This window comes from Pinus tabuliformis, chromosome 1_2 (assembly GCF_031772625.1).
Source record: "Pinus tabuliformis cultivar Carrire ecotype Pingquan chromosome 1_2, CPIR1, whole genome shotgun sequence".
Lineage (NCBI taxonomy): Eukaryota > Viridiplantae > Streptophyta > Pinopsida > Pinales > Pinaceae > Pinus > Pinus tabuliformis.
In genome coordinates this window covers 1,165,783,001-1,165,804,470 of record NC_142298.1, presented here as the reverse complement: position 1 = coordinate 1,165,804,470, position 21,470 = coordinate 1,165,783,001, and the positions used below count along the sequence as shown (strand labels likewise).

The following is a 21,470-nucleotide window of genomic DNA, read 5'->3' as shown; positions in this document are numbered from 1 at the left end:
CAATCTTGGTGTATCTCCAACTGACCCTCAAGCCTCCTCTTATACTTTTCCTGTTGAGTCTTCAACGACCGAGATTAAGTCTCTAATCAATGGCTAAGATTAAATTTGGCTTGATCCATGTCATTTAGAACATTCTCACCCAGTTTTATATTAATACCCATTAATATTTTAATTTTCCTAAGTTTAGACTTAGGAACCCCATTAAAAATATTAATTATTTTAATATCTCTCTAACCGGGTGGAATTTCCCCAAACCATTTCTGGGTCTTGGAGATCTCATGTGCTTTAGCCTCTCCACCAATTTTCATGGCTAGAGCACATCCGATGCTACCACAAATCAACACTCCCTCTTAGCGAGGAATGTGCTCTAGTAATGCTCCACCACTAAACATCACACTGATCCTTCCGCATCAATACTTGTGCTGATACTTGGCCTACTGCCCAACATCCACTGCACTGCTACTTCCTATACAGCACCCATGGCTCTGACACTGCCACTGCTACATCTACACTGCAGCTCCCTCTGCATCGGTGCTGCTGCTGGTCATTCCTCCCAACACTGCATCTGCACTGCACCTCTCTCTCAACATGATGCATTGTGCTGCCCATAGCACTACAACTGCTAACTGCTGCACTGCAACTCAGTTACCGATAAGTAAGTAACTGATCTACCTAACTCCTGAAATTGTTGTTAGTCTAGAAGCCCCCTGATGCTGAAGCTACCTCTGTTGCTACCCTGTGCTCCCTCTGCTGCCTCTGCGCTGCTGCAACACCTCTGTGCCTCTTGCATTGCTGCAACCACCTCTGTGCCTCTCTGCACTGCTGCAACCACCTTTGTGCCTCTCGCATTGCTGCAACCCCTACTGTGTTGCTACAGACCTCTGCACTCTAGCACTGCCTTGTTGCTCCATCCACATCTTGCTTCTACCGACATCCATCATCCTGTTACTGTCACTTGGGGCTCCTGTAGCCGGATATGATCCAAGAGTTTGGGTGCCTCAAGTATCCTGCCCTCATCTTCTGTAGTCCCCCTGACTACAGCTCAATGTCACCCCACCTCTTTTCTAGAGGTGCTTGAGCACTCATGGCACAGTTGTCATTCGTCTCGAGTTCTTTCTTTGCCTTAGTCGGAGCTGCATTGGAGTCAGAAGCCTCTCCCTTATTCTTCTTCCTAGGACACTGGGTTTCACAATGACCCAACTCCCCACAATGGAAGCACTTCATCTTGGAGATGTACTTCTTCCACTTCCCCTGTTGCCCCGCAGATGCCAGAGTCATATCCTCTTCCTCTTCTTTCTTGATTCGACCTCCTTTGCTGTTACTTCCCACCTTGGTCAACTCTCTGATCTCTTCTTGGAAAAGAGCTGCCCACATCTCTTCCCATCCTGGAAGATCAGGTCTGCGCAAAATGCTTTGGACAAATGTCTCCAAATCCTTGGAGACTGCATTCAGGGCGGTCCTCACCATGAACTTCTGATCTGATGTGGCCCCTATGGGAGTAAGTTGGTCCCAAATCTCTTGCAACCTGCTGAGGTATAAATATATCTACTCCCCCTTCTGCATTGGATACGACCGCAGCTGATTCTCCAACAACATCTTACTCTGCACGGAGGTGCCCTGATACAATGTCATCAAGGTATCCCACAACTCCTTTGCCGTGTTCTTCAACTTCTCGACAATATGTGGTACTACATGATCCTTGATCCCATCAAGGATTATGCACTTTTCCTTTGCCATTGCATCCTCATACCTTTCATTATCAGTTGGGTTGACTCAGGACTGTGATAGCCACGGTTCACAAGGCGAAGCCCTTGATGTGATGTCTATCTAGAATAGACAGATCCTGACCTTCCAGATAACAAAGTTGGAGGCCTCGTCCAACCTGTCCTGATCCCTTAGTCTGTTCATTGCCATCTCCGCTCTTCTACTGGACTCCCTCTGAGTCTCGACTTCCCGCTTGGAAATTCTCTCCTAGACTCCCTCTGAGTCTCGATTTCCCTGCTGGAAATATTCCCACCAAATTTGAATCCGCTCCTCTCTGATCCTCTTTGCAACTGCAACTCGGATCTGGATTTCTTTGCTAGAAATCCCTCAAGGCAGCGACTCCCTCGACCTTGGTTCTGTCCTGTTTGGTACTATTCTGCTTCGATAGCAACAACACCCCACCAGCTTCCCAATCAACAATTTGTCCACAACTTCCTAGGCCCCAACAGCTGAAGACACTGAGCCTCTTAGCTCTGCGCAATCTCGGCAAGACTGAATCGCTCCTCTGACCAACTGCGTCAAGCCTACCTGGATGAGTAGGATGACGTGGCTCTTCGTGAGCCTCTTCTGCCTCTCTCTACCTCTGCGCTAGCCCTCTTTCTGGCTCGAAATGATGACGCAGGCCCTCTGCGTCACTCCTTCTCTATTGCTTTCTGCTTAGGAGCAGCTTTGTCTCTTGAGACAACTGCTACTACTGCAAATGCCTCTGATTAAGCTGGTGCCTTCAGTTCTCCTGTGATCTGCAATCCTCTGATACCATGTTGAAATTTCTGAATCTAACACATCAGAAATTCCTACTGCATTATCTGGTTTATTTCACCTACTTGTTTATTCCTTAACAAGTTATTTAACCATATAAATACTGAAAATAAACACAAATGCAGTCTCAACTCATATATAGATCATCAACTGAAATAATAGACAAACACACAAGGGACACCGTTATTTTTGGACAATCGTCCCTGGAAAAACCCAACTTGGGAAAACTGGTGCAACAGTTCTGAGGGTTTTATTATTAAGTAGCTTTCTTGAGTACAACTAGGGTGCCAAACTGGTTCACCCAATAGAGATTTCTATCTGGCAGTAATACCTCTCTTCGGAAGCAGATATTCAGCAAATCCGCCCCACGAAAATCCCTCTGGTGCTTCTCCATGGCTCTGCACCAACCTTGCTAGCCTTTGCGTAGCTCTGGAATCCCCTGCGTCAGCCCTCTGCCTCTCTGTGCCAGCTCTTTGGCCCTCTGCATCAGCGCTCTGGCCCTCTGCATCAGCTCTCTGGCCCTCTGCGTCACCCACGCAAGCCCTGCTACCCTCTGCGCAGTCTCTCTGGCCCTCTGCGTGGCTCCTGCTGGCTCTGCATAGCCTCCTCAATCATTGCGCTAGCCCTCTGACACTATCTCTGCCTCTCTGCTATGTACTCACTTCCCCTTGTTGCAACTCAGATCACTTGTTTGAATTCTCTCAGCAAACCCCGCTCTAGAAAATCGAATTGATTGATCAATCTTGGTGTATCTCCAACTGACCCGCAAGCCTCCTCTTATACTTTTCCTGTTGAGTCTTCAACGACCGAGTTTAAGTCTCTAATCAATGGCTAAGATTAGATTTGGCTTGATTCATGTCATTTAGAACATTCTCTCCCAGTTTTATATTAATACCCATTAATATTTTGATTTTCCTAAGTTTAGACTTAGGAACCCCATTAAAAATATTAACTGTTTTAATATTTCTCTAATCGGGTGGAATTTCCCCTGTGGAAAAGGTCGAAGTCAGGATTAAACTGGCAAGGGTCCGAAAGTTGAAAAACTCGTTAAAGTCGAGAGTTTTTTGAAAAAGTCGGCAAAATTAAAAAAACACAAAAATATTCATTTTTTTTTATTTATTTTTAACATCTAGAGTATCCACAGTCCATTAGGGCTTGTAGTCTACAACATCAGATCTGCAATCTAACCAATGAGAAATAGACAAGAACAAACATATAGCTTACTTGTTGAAGTAGCCCATCTAGATCAACCCTTTCTGCATTTTTTGTCCTTGACACCTGGCAGGTCCTTTGCCTTATTTGCCATCAATTGCTCACTGAGTATTTGCTGCTCCAAAATACACAATATACTCAGCCCTAACCAAATCTACTTCTCAAGTGGATTTGACCACCAAATCACTGTACAATCAGCATCAAAGTATATCATCAACTCACAATGGTTTGGCCCTTCCAAGACACTGAATACTAGTTGTCCAAAACCCTTATTGTTCAGCCTCCTCACAACAAATTTGCCTCGTCAAATTCATTGTATAACAGCTCTAATAGCGGTGGCAACTCATAGTAATTTTGCTTATCAAATCACTATATGATAGCCCTTAAACACCACTATCATATCCCACATTCAGCAGAGATGGTCGACTTTTTCGGTCGACACCCGATAAAATCAAGGATATAACGAATAAATCACGATTTTTTCATTTTTGAAAAAGTCTGCAAAAAATCGGAGGATTAAATCGTTTTTGTTGAAAAAATCGCAATTTTAGGATTTAATCCCAATTTTTTGCAGACTTTTTCCACATTGCCCCAAACCATTTCTGGGTCTTGGAGACCTCATGTGCTTTAGCCTCTCCACCAATTTTCATGGCTAGAGCACATCCGATGCTACCACAAATCAACATAATAGTGTGGTAATTAGCAGGATTATTGATGTCTCTCACTTTTGTAAAGAGGGATAACCACGCTCGTAGTCCATTCCACTAGAAAATTGCCTTGCGTAACCCTATTGAATATCCTTTTAACGATTGGAGCCAAGATCTCTACACCCCACTTTAAAAATTCTGCCTGCAAATCATCAATGTCTTGAGCCTTACTCTAGGTTGCACAAAGCGCCAAAACATTTCGGAGTTTCCGAAACGGGTACGTTTAGAAACGTCACCTCCCAAAAATGGAAACATTGACCGAAACGTTGTTCAAAATGTCATATATGTTTATATATATATAAATAAATTTATAAATAAGTGAATAACACATTATCTTGCAAGAGAAAAGGGAATAAGACCCATATATGACAATTTAGAAGGAAAACCAAGTCTATATTAACTCTCATAGATGATTACATGATGGTCAAGTTTCAGTTGAGTTTCGGCCGAGTATTAGAGTTTCGGGTATAGGTACGTCCCGAAAGTCGGGTTCCTAGAAGTTTCGTGCAACATAGGCCTTACCACTTGGTAAATTTTTTATATTAGATATCATTTTTGGGATTCAACTGCGTTAAGTAAGTCATTCAAACGTATGACCATTTCCATGAGAGGTAGTCGTAACTGACTAATTTCTCATGATTTTTGAATAGTTGATATGATGAAGAATGCAAGGCAGCTAAAAGGTCGATTAAGGAGACAAATAGTGAAACCCTAAATTTTTTATACCTCGCTTGACGTCCTCCTCTTAGAATAACTCGGTAGTAGAGTTGATTATGGGGGGATTACTTTTCTCTTGATCTCTCTCATAAAGGAGCTTTACATAATCTAACCACTGCGCAAATGATATATTATTGTCTGTTTTCTTTGTCTTTTGTTGTAGCCCCTGCCAAAAGCCTTTGGGGTTGTACTTTCCCAAAGTAATTAATTCCTTCCTTCTCGCAGCCACGTAGCTTTGTTTTTTTGTTTTAATCAGATTTTTATACTTATTTAGGGTTTCACTATTTGTCTCCTTAATCGACCTTTTAGCTGCCTTGCATTCTTCATCATATCAAGGATTAGTTGGAAAAGTGTTTGAGCCCTTCTTCTTAGGCCGAGATCTTTTGCACCCCTCTAAGGCTTTGTGGATTAGAGGGATCAACATATTGCTGCCAAAGCACTCTGCTCCCATGCTATCTTCTTTGACATCAGTGTTGTTTTTTGTCCCCTGAAAGTGTTGTTCTAGAGTCGCAACAAAGAGCTCTTGATTTTCCTGGTTCATGAGGATTCTTCCACTTGCATGTGCTTCTTTTTGAGACTGATGGGTCTACACTTATTGTAGCTTGCTTGTGTTGATGCCCAACTTCATAAAGAGAGGCGAGTGGTCTGAATTCATGTCAATGGAACAAGCCCCAATCCTGAAATCTGACAAATTGCAAATCAAGCTCTGGGCCATGCTTTGACCGTTGTAAGTTTTACATAATCCACCACGCTTTGACCATTGTAAGTTTTACATGTGATGCCACCGGATCTTGGCCAAGCTTTCATGCCATTGCAAATAACCGTGTCATAGAGGCTACACAAGCCTAACAAACTGATGCCAAAGTGGGATACACTCCCATTCCCATCTTGAGAGTTCCTTGTCCCCATGTGATCCTCAATCTCCTCTAACCAAAGAAGGTTGTTGTCTGTACTCTCAGCACTTCCCAATTGAATAGACTGGTTGATCGCTGTCCTAGTATCAAAGTCCCCAATTAACACTATATCTCCTAACATCCTGAAGGTAGAGATATCTCTTTTCAAAGCACCAAAAGGGTCTTCGTTATCTAAATTTGTCTTCTTGTAAAACTTTGAATTTTTTGGGGCAAAGTAACATGCAGCAAGCCTGAATGATACTTTGTTGTTAGTTATACTCAACCATATATATTGCTTATTTGGATCTTCTTTTTCCACTTTCACTATTCTGCCCCACGATTCTCTTATTAGAATTGTGATCCCTCTGTGCCCTTTACGAGTTCCAGTTCCTTCATTCCATACTGAGACTTTATTGAAACCTTCATATTTTGGAACCTTGCAGCCCTCATGATCATGGGTTTCTAAAAGGATAATGATGTCTTTCCCTTCTGCTATGGGCCCCAAACCCGGTCCTCTCCATGGGAAACCTCTACAGTTCCAACTTACCATGCTTAGATATTCCCGGGGGGCCCTGAATCCCTATTTGTGATTCGTTAAGCGTTTGCCGATTTGGGCTTTCCCATTCTTCAACCAAGCCCACTTTCCTATTCCTCTTGCTGCTTTCACCTTTTCCCATTCCTTCCTTCGATCTTCTTGTTGGTCCCATGTCAAGTGTGACAGAAAACAACAAGAGAGATTTCTACGGCAAGGAGTCAGCGCTAATGTAGGCCGGACAACTAGATTGCGCTGGATGCATTGAGCACAACTAGATTATGCAGTTATCATTAATACTTTTTGGAAACTTTTCCTGCATCGACCCAAGTTCCAACACAGGTGAATAGTCTGATGCATGAATGTGTGCCAGTATTGGAGACTAATACCTCTTTATTTACCTGCAGATAACTCAGCTAGCAATGAATATACCATTGCTGACCCTGAGCAGCAATTTCATTAATGTTCCCTATGGCAGACTCACATAATTCTGTATAACAAGAAATTTAATAGACCTGTTGTGAAGAGTGAATTACACGAACACAAAGACCCTTAACAGCATATTCAGACCTTTAGCCTTGCACCCTCTAAAGGCACACTAAGAGGGTGTTGAAATTTGGTACCGGAGGACAGGTGGTTCCCTTAGGCTTTGATCTTTGGCCTAGGGAAAAGTGTCCAAAAGAATTTAATTTTTCTCCTAAAGTGACTTTATAATTTTATAAAGTTAAATCTAATTTAAAAGTGACTTTAAGTGATAAAGTTATTAAGTCTAATTTTAAAGTGACTTTTATAAAGTCAATGAAAAATTAGAAAGGAAAAGTGACTTTGGAAATAAATGACTAAGTGGGTCTTTATTAAAGTGGGGTGAATTAAAAAATAGAAAGTGAGATTTAAATGAGCATTTAATCTCAACCATTGATCTAAATCTATTTCAGCCATTGGATTTAGAGATCACCCAAAAGTCACTTGGATCACTCAAAAGTCACTTGGAGTTATATTAAAGGAGGAAAAGGAGGAAAAGGTCATTCATTCTTTCATGAGCAGATTGGGAGAAGGAGAGCAAGAGAGCAAGAGAGATTTCTGAGCAGGAAGGAGAAGGAGACAGCAGCTTGGCACACATTCCAAGGCAACAGTTGAGCAGATTTGTACAGCTGATTCAGCACATAGTGAAAGGCAGATTTTTTGCACAAAAATCGAGGAGCAGTTTGCTGATTTTTCTGCACACAAAACGGAGGTCGTACCGCATTTATTGTTGTCCTGTTTGCTGTAATTTCCAGATTGCTGTGAGGCACGGGAAAGGAGATAAGTTGTAAATTTGCTTGCTGATTTTTTGCTGAATAATTCTCACTGTAAAAAGACAATTTTCAGAAATAAAGAAGAGCTCTCAAACTGGTTTTCCCCAAGAGTTGTAGGGGATTTTTCCAGGGTCAAGTTGACCAAAAATATCAGTGTTTTAATGGCTGTTTTTGATTGCTGATTTTTAATTCTGCAATTTCCAGCATTCTGAAAAATTTCCAGAATTTGTGTTTTTCAACAATATTTATTTATTTTTAGTCTGTTAAATGTATGGTTATGGGAATGAGCATTTAACTACATGGGAGAAATAAGGAGAAACTGAAAACCGGGGTGGGAAAACAGAAATTTCTACATGGTATCAGAGCTTGAGTGCTGAAGGGCAGTTTGGGACAGCAAAAGGAAAAATTACAGTTGCTGATTTTTCACTCAGAAAATTCCAGCAAGCTGATTTTTTCATAAACAGCAGTTTTATCTTTACTACAACAGTGCTATTTTTCAGTTTTAGGACAGCAGGATGTCATTGGGATTGAGGGTGGAGGATAGGCTGGATGGGCATATAAATTACAGCGTTTGGAAGGAGAGAATGCAGAGTATCTTTGAGGAGGCAGAAGTCTGGGATATCATGGTGCATACCGCACAGAACCCTGTTGTTGTGCCCACTGATGTTACTCAGTTGGCTGAGTATAAAAAGAAGAACAATAAGGGTAAGAGGCTGATTCTAGATGGAATCAAAGACCATTGCATTCCTCATGTGAGAGGAAAGAGCAATGCCCATGAGATGTGGACAGCATTGTCCAATCTCTACCAGAGTACCAATGAGAACCGGAAGATGGTCCTGAAGGAGAAGCTGAAGAACATTAAGATGGGGAATGATAGTGCAGCTGGATATCTCACAAAGATTACCAATGTGAGAGATGAGTTGGCAGCAATTGGAGAGGCCATTCGATCCACTGAGTTGGTGCGTATTGCAGTGAATGGCCTCCCCCGTTCATGGTTGAACTTTGCTGATGGGGTTTGTGCACGTGAGACCCTTCCCACATGGGAGAGGTTTTGGGATGATTGCATTCAGACAGAGATCAGGAAAGGACAGCTTGGGGCAGCCAAGCCAGTTGAGCTGGATGAGGATGTAGCACTGGTGGCAGGAGGCAAGAAAGGCAAAGGGAAGAAGCAGGCTTCCACAAGCGGTGGTGGGGGCAAAGGCAAAGGTAAAGGTAAACAGGGGAACACACAGAAGGACTATTCCAAGGTGAAGTGTTGGAATTGTCAAAAGATGGGACACTACGCAGTTGTGTGTCCGGAGAAGAAGAAGAAGAAGGGGAAGAACCAGGACGTGGCAGCTTCAGCAGAGATTGAGGACTTTGCTGGTCGTTTTGACCGAGAGTTTGCGTTCACTACGTGTGAGTCCTCTAGTACAGGATCACCTGCCACACAGGTTCAGAGGGAACATGCTTTTCCATCGATTAGCGGAGCATCTACAGGTATCTGGTATGTGGACAGTGGGGCTTCACGTCATATGACAGGAGTCCGTGAGTACTTCTCAGAGCTTTCAGAGAGTGGCACTGGTATTGAGGTAGTACTCGGTGATGACAGAGTTGTTAGAGCAGTCGGGGTGGGGACAGTGACATTTCAGAGGGAGTCCAAACCTCCCTTGAAGGTGTCAGAGGTTCTTTATGTGCCAGGGATGAGGAAGAACCTCATATCCGTCTCAGCTTTGGAGGATAGAGGATATGAGGTACTGTTCAGGGGAGGACAGGTGTTGATGTATCCCGGGGGCACTCCAGCTGATTCAGCTAGAGTGATAGGTGTACGCCATGCAAAGGTGTACAAGTTTGCATTTCAGCCCCTTTTGGCATTGAGCAGTAGTACCGACAGCAGAGCTAGCGGTTCTGAGCTGTGTGAGATTTGGCACCGCAAGATGGGACATATGTATCATGGAGCCTTGAGGACATTGCGGGAGATCACTACAGGTGTGCCAGATTTCAGTACTGATCACTTTGATACTTGCAGAGGTTGTGCGATGGGCAAGTTTGCCAAATCCCCTTTTCCCAGCGTGACAGCAGAGCGACGGGGATACTTGATTTGATTCATTCCGATGTGAGCGGTCGGATGTCTCATGTTTCCTTGAGTGGATATGAGTACTATGTTTTATTCATTGATGATCACTCCAGGAGGACCTGGATTTATTTTTTGAAGACCAAGAGTGAGGTCTTCAAGCGGTTTCAGGAGTTCAGAGCTCTTGTGGAGACTCAAACAGGTCGAAAGATCAAGTCCTTGAGGTCGGACAATGGAGGAGAGTACACCCTTGGAGAGTTTGTTGACTATTGTGCGGAGGCAGGCATTAGGAGGGAGTTCACTGTTCCTTACAACCCCCAGCAGAACGGGTTGCGGAGAGGAAGAACAGATCCATCATAGAGGCTGCCAAAGCCATGATACATGATCAGGGGTTGCCATTGTTCTTGTGGGCAGAGGCCTGCAACACAGCTGTTTACTTGCAGAACAGGAGTCCGCATCGTGCCTTGGGGCACATGACTCCGGAGGAGGCTTTCTCTGGGAAGAAGCCTGATATTGGTCATCTTCATATCTTTGGATGCATTACATACTCCTATATACCCAAGGAGAAGAGGACCAAACTAGAGCCCACCGCAGAGAAGGGTATCTTTGTGGGCTACAGTGAGACCTCAAAGGCCTTTCGGATTTACATTCTTGCACAGAGGAGAGTTGTTGTCAGACGGGATGTGAAGTTCGAGGAGGACAGGGCCTTTAGGAGGTCACGGGAGTTAGAGTATCTGGATCAGCCAGACCCTCAGCAGCAGTTGAGTCAGTCGCAGGGATCCAGTGGGCAGGGATCAGGAGGATCAGGAGGTACATCTATGAGGATGTCAGGTCCGTCAGTGAGCAGTGGCTCATCAAGCCAGAGGGGTGGTGCTCCGGGCAACATGCAGAGCAGTTCACTAGGGAGTCCACTGATGGACAGTTCACACGGTACCTCAGCTTCTACAGGTTCAGGTGCAGGCAGGAGGACAGCAGACAGACAGTCAGGAGTTCAGGCTACTGATGGTGATGAGGAGGAGTTTCATTCTCCTATGGGAGAAGCATACTCAGGGAAGAGGAAGCCCAAGTGGCTTCAGGACACCTTGAGAGATGCCACATCTGTTGCTGAGCCGAAGAGGTCGGTCAGAGAGAGTAGACCACCTGAGAGGTTTTGTAGCTATATGGCGATGGTTACCAGCATCCTTGACTCTGAGCCTTCTAGCTATGAGGAGGCAGCTAGCCAGCAGGTCTGGAGAGAGGCCATGCAGGAGGAGTATTCTTCTATCATGAAGAATGATGTTTGGGAGGTGGTGCCGAGGCCTGAGGGCAAATCCGTGGTTACTTCCAGATGGCTTTACAAGGTAAAGCATGCTGCAGATGGCAGCATTGAGAAATTCAAAGCGAGGTTTGTGGCTAGAGGGTTCTCCCAGGTAGAGGGAGTTGATTATGAGGAGACCTTCGCTCTCGTGGCTCGATATACTTCGATCCGCTCCATTATATCGATAGCAGCAGAGATGGGTTGGAAGATCCACCAGATGGATGTGAAGACCGCATTTCTCAATGGCTTCATACAGGAGGAGGTGTACATTGAGCAGCCACAGGGCTTTGAGGTGCATGGGAAGGAGTCCCATGTGTGCAGATTGAAGAAGGCCCTTTATGGCCTGAAGCAAGCTCCCAGAGCCTGGTACTCCAGGATAGATGCATACTTGCAGGGGATGGGTTTCACAAAGAGTGAGGCAGATCCGAACCTTTACTTTATTGTGATTGGTGAGGAGCCTCTCATTCTGGTGCTGTATGTGGATGACTTGATCATTACAGGTGCAGAGAGACTCATAGAGCACTGCAAGAGAGATCTTGCGGCGGAGTTTGAGATGAAGGACATCGGCTTGATGCATTACTTTTTGGGTTTGGAGGTGTGGCAGGAGGAGGGGCATTTCTTCCTGGGGCAGGGGAAGTATATTGTGGACATCCTTAGCAGATTCCACATGGAGGATTGTAGACCCATGTCGACACCGATGATCACCAACTGGAAGAAGCTTCATGCTTCGGATTCCGAGTTGGTGGATCCCACATTGTACAGGCAACTGATTGGTTCCTTGATGTATTTGGTCAACACTAGACCAAATATCTGTTTTGCAGTCAACAGGATGAGTCAGTTTATGTGTGAACCTAGGAAGGTTCACTGGGTGGCTGCAAAACACATTTTGCGGTACTTGCAGGGGACAGTGGATTATGGTCTGGACTACAGGCAGGGAGATGGAGTGAGATTGGCAGGATACACTGATTCCGATTGGGCAGGTTGTGCTTCTGATATGAAGAGCACTTCAGGGTGTTGTTTTGGGTTGGGTTCAGCAGTAGTGTCATGGTTCAGCCGGAAGCAGCAATCAGTAGCACTGAGTTCAGCGGAAGCAAAGTATATGGCAGCCAGTCTAGCTAGTTGTGAGGCTATCTGGCTTCGCAAGATGTTGTTTGGCTTATTTGGTCAGCCGTTGAGACCTTCAGTGATTTACTATGATAATCAAAGTTGCATTAAACTCACGGAGAATCCAGTATTTCATGACAGGTCAAAGCATATCGGGATCAGATATCATTTCATCAGAGACTATGTTCGAAGGGAGCTGTGAAGCTTGAGTATATTTCCACTGATGAGCAGGTTGCAGATATCCTTACCAAAGCCTTACCACGGGGCAAGCATGTCTACTTCAGAGACAAGATGGGTGTGGTGAGGAACACCTTCCTCGGTAAGAGGGAGTGTTGAAATTTGGTACCGGAGGACAGGTGGTTCCCTTAGGCTTTGATCTTTGGCCTAGGGGAAAGTGTCCAAAAGAATTTAATTTTTCTCCTAAAGTGACTTTATAATTTTATAAAGTTAAATCTAATTTAAAAGTGACTTTAAGTGATAAAGTTATTAAGTCTAATTTTAAAGTGACTTTTATAAAGTCAATGAAAAATTAGAAAGGAAAAGTGACTTTGGAAATAAATGACTAAGTGGGTCTTTATTAAAGTGGGGTGAATTAAAAAATAGAAAGTGAGATTTAAATGAGCATTTAATCTCAACCATTGATCTAAATCTATTTCAGCCATTGGATTTAGAGATCACCCAAAAGTCACTTGGATCACCCAAAAGTCACTTGGAGTTATATTAAAGGAGGAAAAGGAGGAAAAGGACATTCATTCTTTCATGAGCAGATTGGGAGAAGGAGAGCAAGAGAGCAAGAGAGATTTCTGAGCAGGAAGGAGAAGGAGACAACAGCTTGGCACACATTCCAAGGCAGCAGTTGAGCAGATTTGTACAGCTGATTCAACACATAGTGAAAGGCAGATTTTTTGCACAAAAATCGAGGAGCAGTTTGCTGATTTTTCTGCACACAAAACGGAGGTCGTACAACATTTATTGTTGTCCTGTTTGCTGTAATTTCCAGATTGCTGTGAGGCACGGGAAAGGAGATAAGTTGTAAATTTGCTTGCTGATTTTTTGCTGAATAATTCTCACTGTAAAAAGGCAATTTTCAGAAATAAAGAAGAGCTCTCAAACTGGTTTTCCCCAAGAGTTGTAGGGGGTTTTTCCAGGGTCAAGTTGACCAAAAATATCAGTGTTTTAATGTGTTTTAATGGCTGTTTTTGATTGCTGATTTTTAATTCTGCAATTTCCAACATTCTGAAAAATTTCCAGAATTTGTGTTTTTCAGCAATATTTATTTTTTTCAGTCTGTTAAATGTATGGTTATGCGAATGGGCATTTAACTACATGAGAGAAATAAGGAGAAACTGAAAACCGGGGTGGGAAAACAGAAATTTCTACAGAGGGTGTATAAATAATAGTTTTAGCACCCATCGACCAAGGTCGGCTCCTCATTACTGCTAATATACAGGTCGGATCCAAAAAAAATGCCAAAGCAGGTTGGCCCATCATTAAATATGGCAATTCATGTGTAGAGAACATGTGACTGTAGCCTTCTCAAACATCTGTAGCAGGGTTTTCTGCTGAGAAGTGGTCTGTGATCACAGTTACCTCTTTTCAGATTTGAATTTCCTTGACCAGTGTGCTGTACTCTTCTGAAAATAAAAAAATGTGACGGGACTCTTCCGGCAAACAATTCATTGGAAATAGACTCCCAACACATCAATAAAAAATTTGCCTTTGGTCAAATGGGGTTGAATTAGACCCTACAACTTTTCCTTTTTCCCTTTTTACCAACAGCAAATACCCTTTTCTTAGGCAACATTTTCGGCCATTTGGAGTAAAGCTTGGATAAAGAAAAGCTCGAGAAGGCCACTTGTAATCTCTTTGAAAGTCAACCTAATCATCTTAGCATGTTGAAGAAGCAAGGTAAATGATACCTTTGAAAATGTTTTAAAATAGCTTGCATGACCATGGATAAAGGATTTGACCAAGTTCCTTTGATTTACTAACCAAGATATAAGGGTTGCAACGAAGAATGATTGACACACATGACTTTGTGAAGCGAAATTGCCTCTAGACCTCCCTCTCAGCTGTTCTGTTTGAACTGATATGAAAATAACCTTTGCAATGATGATATTGACCTCTTGTTCTTCCAGAATACAAATACTAGAATCTCAAGTGACATCTCCACTGCTTGTTCAGAATCAAGATATCCACATGTACCGGCCATGCATGGAAACCAATAATTATAGACATGTCCAGAAAACATTCATTTTCTGAAAAAACAAAAAGCAAAAAGCAGAAAAGACTGATCATGGCTAAATGGAGCATTAATCTATCTTTTACCAAAAAACAAAAAGTGAAAAAACGAGTAAATTGATCATATCACATGCGAGTGAAATCAGTCTCATTGGACTCATCTTTTTACAAGGATCAATAATATGTAGTCATCTCTGTCATGTAGGCGTTGGATCTCTGGATATTTAAAAAAAATGAAATTGCTAAAAGTAACAATTTTTTGAAATCTGCCGCAAATGAGTCTGGGAAAGGCCCTGATCAATATCCATATTCGGATGCATTTGAAATGAGATTAGTGGGATAGAATCTCACTGCTTCTTAACACTCAAACAGAATCATAAGATTGGCAAAATGTACTTAAGAAACTGCTTACTCCTAGGGATTCGTCTAGTTTGACCTTGGGCACAGGCAAATTCAAGAGGATAGGCTAGAGCATCAGCTGGAATAACATACAAATAAGGGGCCAATGGGCAGCCTTGTCTGATGGATTAGTGAAACGAAATCTTTTTTGATATTTGTAACTTCAGAGTCCCAGACACACTTCAGAAGAAGCAGTAGAAAAGAGAGTTTTGATGGTATGAGTTGAAAAGCTCTCAGAACCAAGCCTGAAGCACCATTTCCCTACAACTAGCATTGCAATTACATGTCAGTAATTTCATAACTTATGTCTCGTAGCAGATTCTACAATGGCTTTGATTTGTTTTTGGTTGCTAAACAAATATACATTCTAGCTTTCCTTTGCTTCTATTTTCTTTAGCTTTTGCTTTTAGCAAACTGCTTATTTTCCACTAATGCACTATTAACTTTTAATTAATATCTTTTAGCAATATAATATTTGCATAGCTAATGCGTAGTTGAATTTGTATGGCAGCTTTGTGTCTTGTATATCATTTTTGGGTGGACAAGCAGATTGTAAAGAACTTTTAGTCTCAGGGGGTGGTGATGCGACAGTAAGTTGTAGGTGGATGTTTTAATACTTATTAATTTCATGTAGTTGATGTTCAACATCTTGGGAATCAATTGTAATTTAACCTGTCTTCAGGTATGTTTATGGAACTTCATGACTGGACAACTTTTGGACACTTTTGAAATTGGAGCAGTGGTCAGTTTAACACTTCCCAAGATATGCTTGAAAGTTATGGTATTACGTGTCTGATTTCATTCACTCTTATTGATATCACTTCTTAATGACCAACCCCCCCCTACTGATAATAGTTTACTTGATTTACCTTAAAGGTTGGACTGAGCAGTTACACTGATAAACTGGACAACCACACTTCTTCTGCTGTTACAGACCTGTCAGTCTCTTCTGATGGTTCAGTGTTTGCTGTGGCAATCGAAAGGCAAGCATTTTGATCTCCTTCATGTACAAATAATGTTTAGAGGAAGCAAAAGACTAGCCACACTTCTTAGACTTCTCACTGTATTGCTGTTAGTATTTTATTGTTGTTTAACCCACAATCTTATATGGAATTTCTTGAATCTGCAGTCTTATTTTGAAATTTACATGCCTTTATATTTATCTTATATTAACAGAAAAGTATTTACAAAGCTGAAAATAAAGGTGGAAGGGTATATAAAAGGTGAATCATATCCATTTCCTCGATACTATTAGGACGTAAATAAACCATAATATACTGTCCCTCCTAACTATTTAGCATCTTTGACAAGCAGATAAGCTTTAGCCAATGTTCCACCATGTCTTTGAGACTTGAGGATGCAATGTTGGGGTCCCTAGCATGGGGTACTCTGTCCCTAAAATTATAAGAAATAAAAGTTTGAAAGATATGAAAACTTAAAATAATAAATTCTACATCCAAAGAGTAATTGGAGTTGATCAATAACAATTCATCATTGTAAATTCAAATTTGTAATGATACAAATATGATTAATCAATCAGCATTATATATGATTAGGGAACTCCATCACTAAACCTATAAAAAATAAAAATTTGAAAGATATGAAAACATAAAATGATAAATGCTATGTCTAGAGACTAATTGGAGTTCATCAATAACAATTCATCATTTGTAAATTCAATTTTGTGACAATACAAACATGATTCATCAATCACCATTGCATTTGATATTATCACACTGCACATTGAATCAGTGATATGTGTGCATCAAAATTTCAAATTTTAACTTATAACAAGGTAAAATACATAGATTCAGATTCTAAACAGCATTGAGTAAATACTGAAATAGTAAATTACTAGATAAGAGTCAAGGATCTCCATGATTAGTATCAAGAGTCAAAAACAGAATGGACAGTGAAAAGAAGCTAAGATAAATCAAACATCAGATGAGCATCAAAGAGTCAATATTGTTAACTGGTCCTCTGCATTGTTGAATTTCTACAAGGTGTACATTAGAATACAATTTTCTCCCAGATAATTACTTCCTAATGATTTCCAACCAGTATTTTATGCCACTACTATCAGTGAATAATCATGTTTCAGAAAGTCACAACAGTAAATGCAACCGAAACAGTAAAATTCATAGAAAGACAGCCATGCACAGTAGAGACAATATTTTTTACCTTGGGAAACCCAACCTTGGGAGAAAACCCAACAACTTTTCGCAGGAGAAATTATTTGTCACCAAGTGTTACAAATCAGCGATTTGTCTAGAAATCTGTGACAATAATCCAAGCCAAAATACCAGTCAGACCTGGTCAATACTTCAGAAAGTCAACACTGGTCAACTTGGCCTGGTCAAACAGGGCTGCGGTCAAACTTTGGCCCTGCAGTATGCGGTCAAACACGTGGTCAACAGTTTGCACGTGCAGCCCTCCTGTGATCAACTATGGCTCGGTCAATTTTGGTGAAACTTGGTCCAAAACAGCTTGGTCAACTTTGGTCAAACAGAGATCAATCTTGCTGGTCAAACTTGTCCAAGAAACTCGGTCAAAAACTCATTCACACGTGCAGCCAAGAGAGAGATAGAAGGATAGAAAGATGATCTTGTTAAATGGAGTTAGAGGAGGAAGGGTTCACCTAAATTTAGTAGGTGCATTAAATTTGGCAGAGGGACCCACAAGTGGGACCAAGGCGCAGAGTTACCTTTTTTTATTATTCCACGACTTAGGAAAATTTAAATTTTCTATAGTCATGAATTAGAACGATCTCAACCATCCAAGGAGATTTAATCTCAACCCTTTGTCGTAGTGGTGGGCCCAGGGCAATTTCCCAGGGCTAGAATGATGATACAAGCCCTCCCATGTCTCCTTAGGTGAGACAAAACCCCCTCTGGGCCCTGGATCAAATGCCAAGTGTCTGGTACAAGCATGTGGCTGGCTGGGCAATGTGGTCCAAGTGCATCATCATCTCTACATGAGTGGGCCACGAGCAAGTCAAATGTGGTGCTGAAGGATCCCATTGCATGGCAATCAATGCGTTGTTGTGGAGGAGGCCCATGGCTCTAAATGCTTAGCCTACAAGCACCATCATGGCCTGGTAAAGGGCTTGGATCCCATATAGGGAGACCAAACGCCAAGATGAAGAGCCACTTGCAATCTTGTATAAGATCCAATGATCTCCTCACCTTCCAGTACAACAATTCATTAGTGCAATTGAGTAAATGAGCTTACAAATGAGGGAACGAAGTGGACACTTCATAGCGGCATGCTCTTCCATAATGGGCTTTAGAATGTACAGGTGTCCCCAAGCTCAAGAGGGAGGTTAATAAAATGTTGAAGAATCTAGGGCAAAGTAGTGTAGTGTGATTCTTCATTACTTGATAACAATTTGTGGAGTCTTTTTACTTTTCTTGTTAGCTTATTCTTCTTTTTCTTATTATTAGTGCATATGTGTGTACTTCATCAAACTGCTATCAAAACATAAAAACAACACAAGATGTTGGCTCTCTGCGAGGACCAAAACCTCTCTACTCTTGAGAGGAAAACCCTTTAGTGAATTTCTCTTATTGAAGCTTCTTTTTATCAATGCCAAACCCTAGACCCCTGACAATGAGATCCTCCAAGCACAAGTCAAGTCTTCACTCCTTTTTGCACCATGTACTCCGACATTTCTTCCGACACTTCTTACGGCCGACACTTTGTCCTCCTTCCTCCGGCACTTCATTCTTCTTTCAACTTCTTAGTAACCTTGTTGCACTTGCTCTAGAGAAGGTGTCTTTCCCTTATGATGATCCTTCACTCTCCAACCAAATGAGCTCCTTCTTCAAAGTGTAGGTGCAGACTGGAAGTGACTGTCTGGCAGCCCTAAATTCTTGCACGTGTGATTGTTGTAGCCTCTTTTCCTTCTTTGTTTGAGTGCCCTTCTTCTTCGCTTGAGGGTCTTTCTTCCACGCTAGAGTAGTAGGCCTTGTAGGCCTAGTTTCAGCCCCAACCGAGGGTGGATGTGTGACTGTGGTTTACTGCTGTCCTAGCCGCAGGAACAACTCTCAGATTTCTGCATGTGTGACTGTAGTAGTCCTTGGAACAACCTTCAAGACTTCGGTGGTGTACCCTCTCACTTTGCTGCCTTTGGAGACCACCTCACTTCGTTTTCCTTACCTTCTTCTTTGCTGATTTCAGAGCTCTTGTTGTGTGTTTTATGAGGAGTGGACAGCCTCTATAAATAGAGGTCTGTCCCTCCTCTTTAGGCCGACTTGACAGTCCTTTAGGCCGACTTGTCTGGCTGCTTGTAGGCCGACTTGTAGAGTGGACTTCAGATGGTTCTTTGATGGAGTAGAGAGCTTGAATGAGCTTATTGATGGTGCCATTGCTAGGAGGAGACTTGTGACTTTGCTTGGAGGTGTTCTCTTGACCATAATACATACACATACAAGGTATAACATGCCCTTAATGTCTTCAACTTATTCTTTTGACTATTTGACTCACCTATAGCACTTTAAATAGTGCTGGACCTATTTTCAATGAGCAAGAAACTCATTGACATATATTATAAAAATAATATTTCTTTTTCTTGAATAAATACAAATATCAAAAGTACATTTATAAAGACCGAACCTAGTTACCTTTCCTTCAACATAAAGGACCCTATTAGGTGGTTTCAACCTCTAAGGGATTGACAGGTCAATGGTACATTTGCCAAATTGTAGGTGTCATGTGATATAATGATGGAACAAAGTGGGGTAGCAAGGGCATGCTCTAGGCCACATGCCATGGTACAAGGGCAACTATAATAAGGGAAACCCACGCATGGGTGTATAGATGTAGGAGGGAGCAATTGTGGTACATGAGTTACCCAACCTTTGTTTTTCCACCCTTCCTCATATGCCTTTTGCCTTTTATTGATTTTTCTTTCTTATAACTGCTTAGGGCTCTAGGGAATGAGAGCATGATGTGTATGATATAGTAGTGATTACCACCTTAAGGTTGGGCAGTTCATACCCACTAGGGGTTGGGACAATCATGGTTTCCTTAAAGATGTAGGGGGCTCACATAAGGGTCCGTAGGAACCAGGGTGATGGCCATAATGATAAGGGTAGAGCTCATGCTTTGCTTTTGCCCATGAGCTAAATTTTTATGTCCCGACCATCTTTCGCATTTTATGGTACATTTCCTAGTGTAAGTGGCCAAATTATGCTTTTAACTTTTTTTTAGTTGCATCAACCTCTGGAGCATTGTTCCAGGCCCAATCCAAAGTGTGGACAAGGGGAGGGGGAGTCTAACTCCTTGTGGACTCAATGGACAAATGTGGACCCAACTAGGAAATATTCTAAAAGAGGTTATAATAAGTAGAGGGGAGTGATGTATGTGGTGTCAGGAAGCGGGAACACACAACCAAAATCGAGGTTTCCCATGTAGCGCCACTCCTAAAGCTAGTAGCTAATAAAGGAGATCCCATGGGTTGTGATGTCCCCATTTAAATTAATTTTGCTAAGAAGAATTTCCATTTTTTCCATTGGGTGTTGGGAAATATTTTGGCAGGTAAACATAGGAAAAGTGGGTGGAGGGAGTCTCCACTTAATTTTTGGACAGATGAAGGCCACTGACATTAGAGAAAAGGAAAAATTAAATTGGTAGTGGGATGTAGGGGGCCAACCAAAAAGGGGAATTGAAACCCATTAGGAAAATCAAGCTAGGGAGAAGGACGTCAAATTGGTGGGGCCCACAAGGAGAGAAAGGGGGCATCAAAGATAAATAGAAAGAAGAGACATCTTTTTGGGATTTTTTGACATTTTGATAATTGATTGTCACTCTAGTTGTTTAGTTGAGTTACAAGTGTTGCTTAGCACAAGAGCTTCCCAAGGAGTGAAGCTCAACCTTTTTTCGGGGGACTTCAAGTGCCACCCGAGTGTGAAAATTCTATCACTGCAACAACTGATTTATTTTTCCTACTTTTTTCATCATAAGTTATTCATGAAATTACTTCAACAAACATTAAAATGAATACTGCTGCAGATATCACACTGTAATACAGAAACAAACATATGCACACATTGACACAGTTATTTTGGACTAATGTCCCCGAAAAACCCAATGTGGGAAAATCGGCGCAGCAAGGGAGGATTTTATTATTCAGCAATTCTTTTGTATAACAGGGTGCCAAACTGGCTTACCGACATATAGACAAACTTCCAACACTTTTCTAAACCCAGCGTAGGCCCTACTGACCTCTGCTACAGCCTGAAACCCTCTGCGTCAACCTGAAACCCTCTGCGTCAGCCTACTGAGGCTTTGCGCAGCCTCTCTGGGCTTCTGCGTCACTCCTGCAGCCTCTGTGTGGATGACGCAGACCCTTCTGGCTCTGCGCAGTCTCTGCTACCTCTGCGTCTGCCTCTTCTGCACTGATCTCCCGTCTCTCTGTTCCGTACTTGCTACCTCCTGATTGCTCTCCAGACCACTGGTTCAATTTCTCAGCAAACCCCACTCCAGAAATTGAACTG

At 42.2% G+C, this 21,470-nt stretch overlaps 1 protein-coding gene across 2 annotated transcripts in view; it reads left to right on the top strand.

Moving 5' to 3' along the window:
* LOC149210365 (uncharacterized) overlaps positions 1-21,470 on the top strand; it is a 229,266-nt gene that overhangs the window by 131,029 nt on the left and 76,767 nt on the right. Inside the window, exons 6-8 of one of the 2 annotated variants that reach the window (XM_089396707.1) lie at positions 15,485-15,563; positions 15,656-15,754; positions 15,850-15,956. In XM_089396707.1, coding sequence (XP_089252833.1) covers positions 15,485-15,563; positions 15,656-15,754; positions 15,850-15,956 — 285 coding nt within the window. The remainder of the gene's footprint in view (positions 1-15,484; positions 15,564-15,655; positions 15,755-15,849; positions 15,957-21,470) is intronic. The other variant, XM_089396708.1, reaches the window with a different exon arrangement.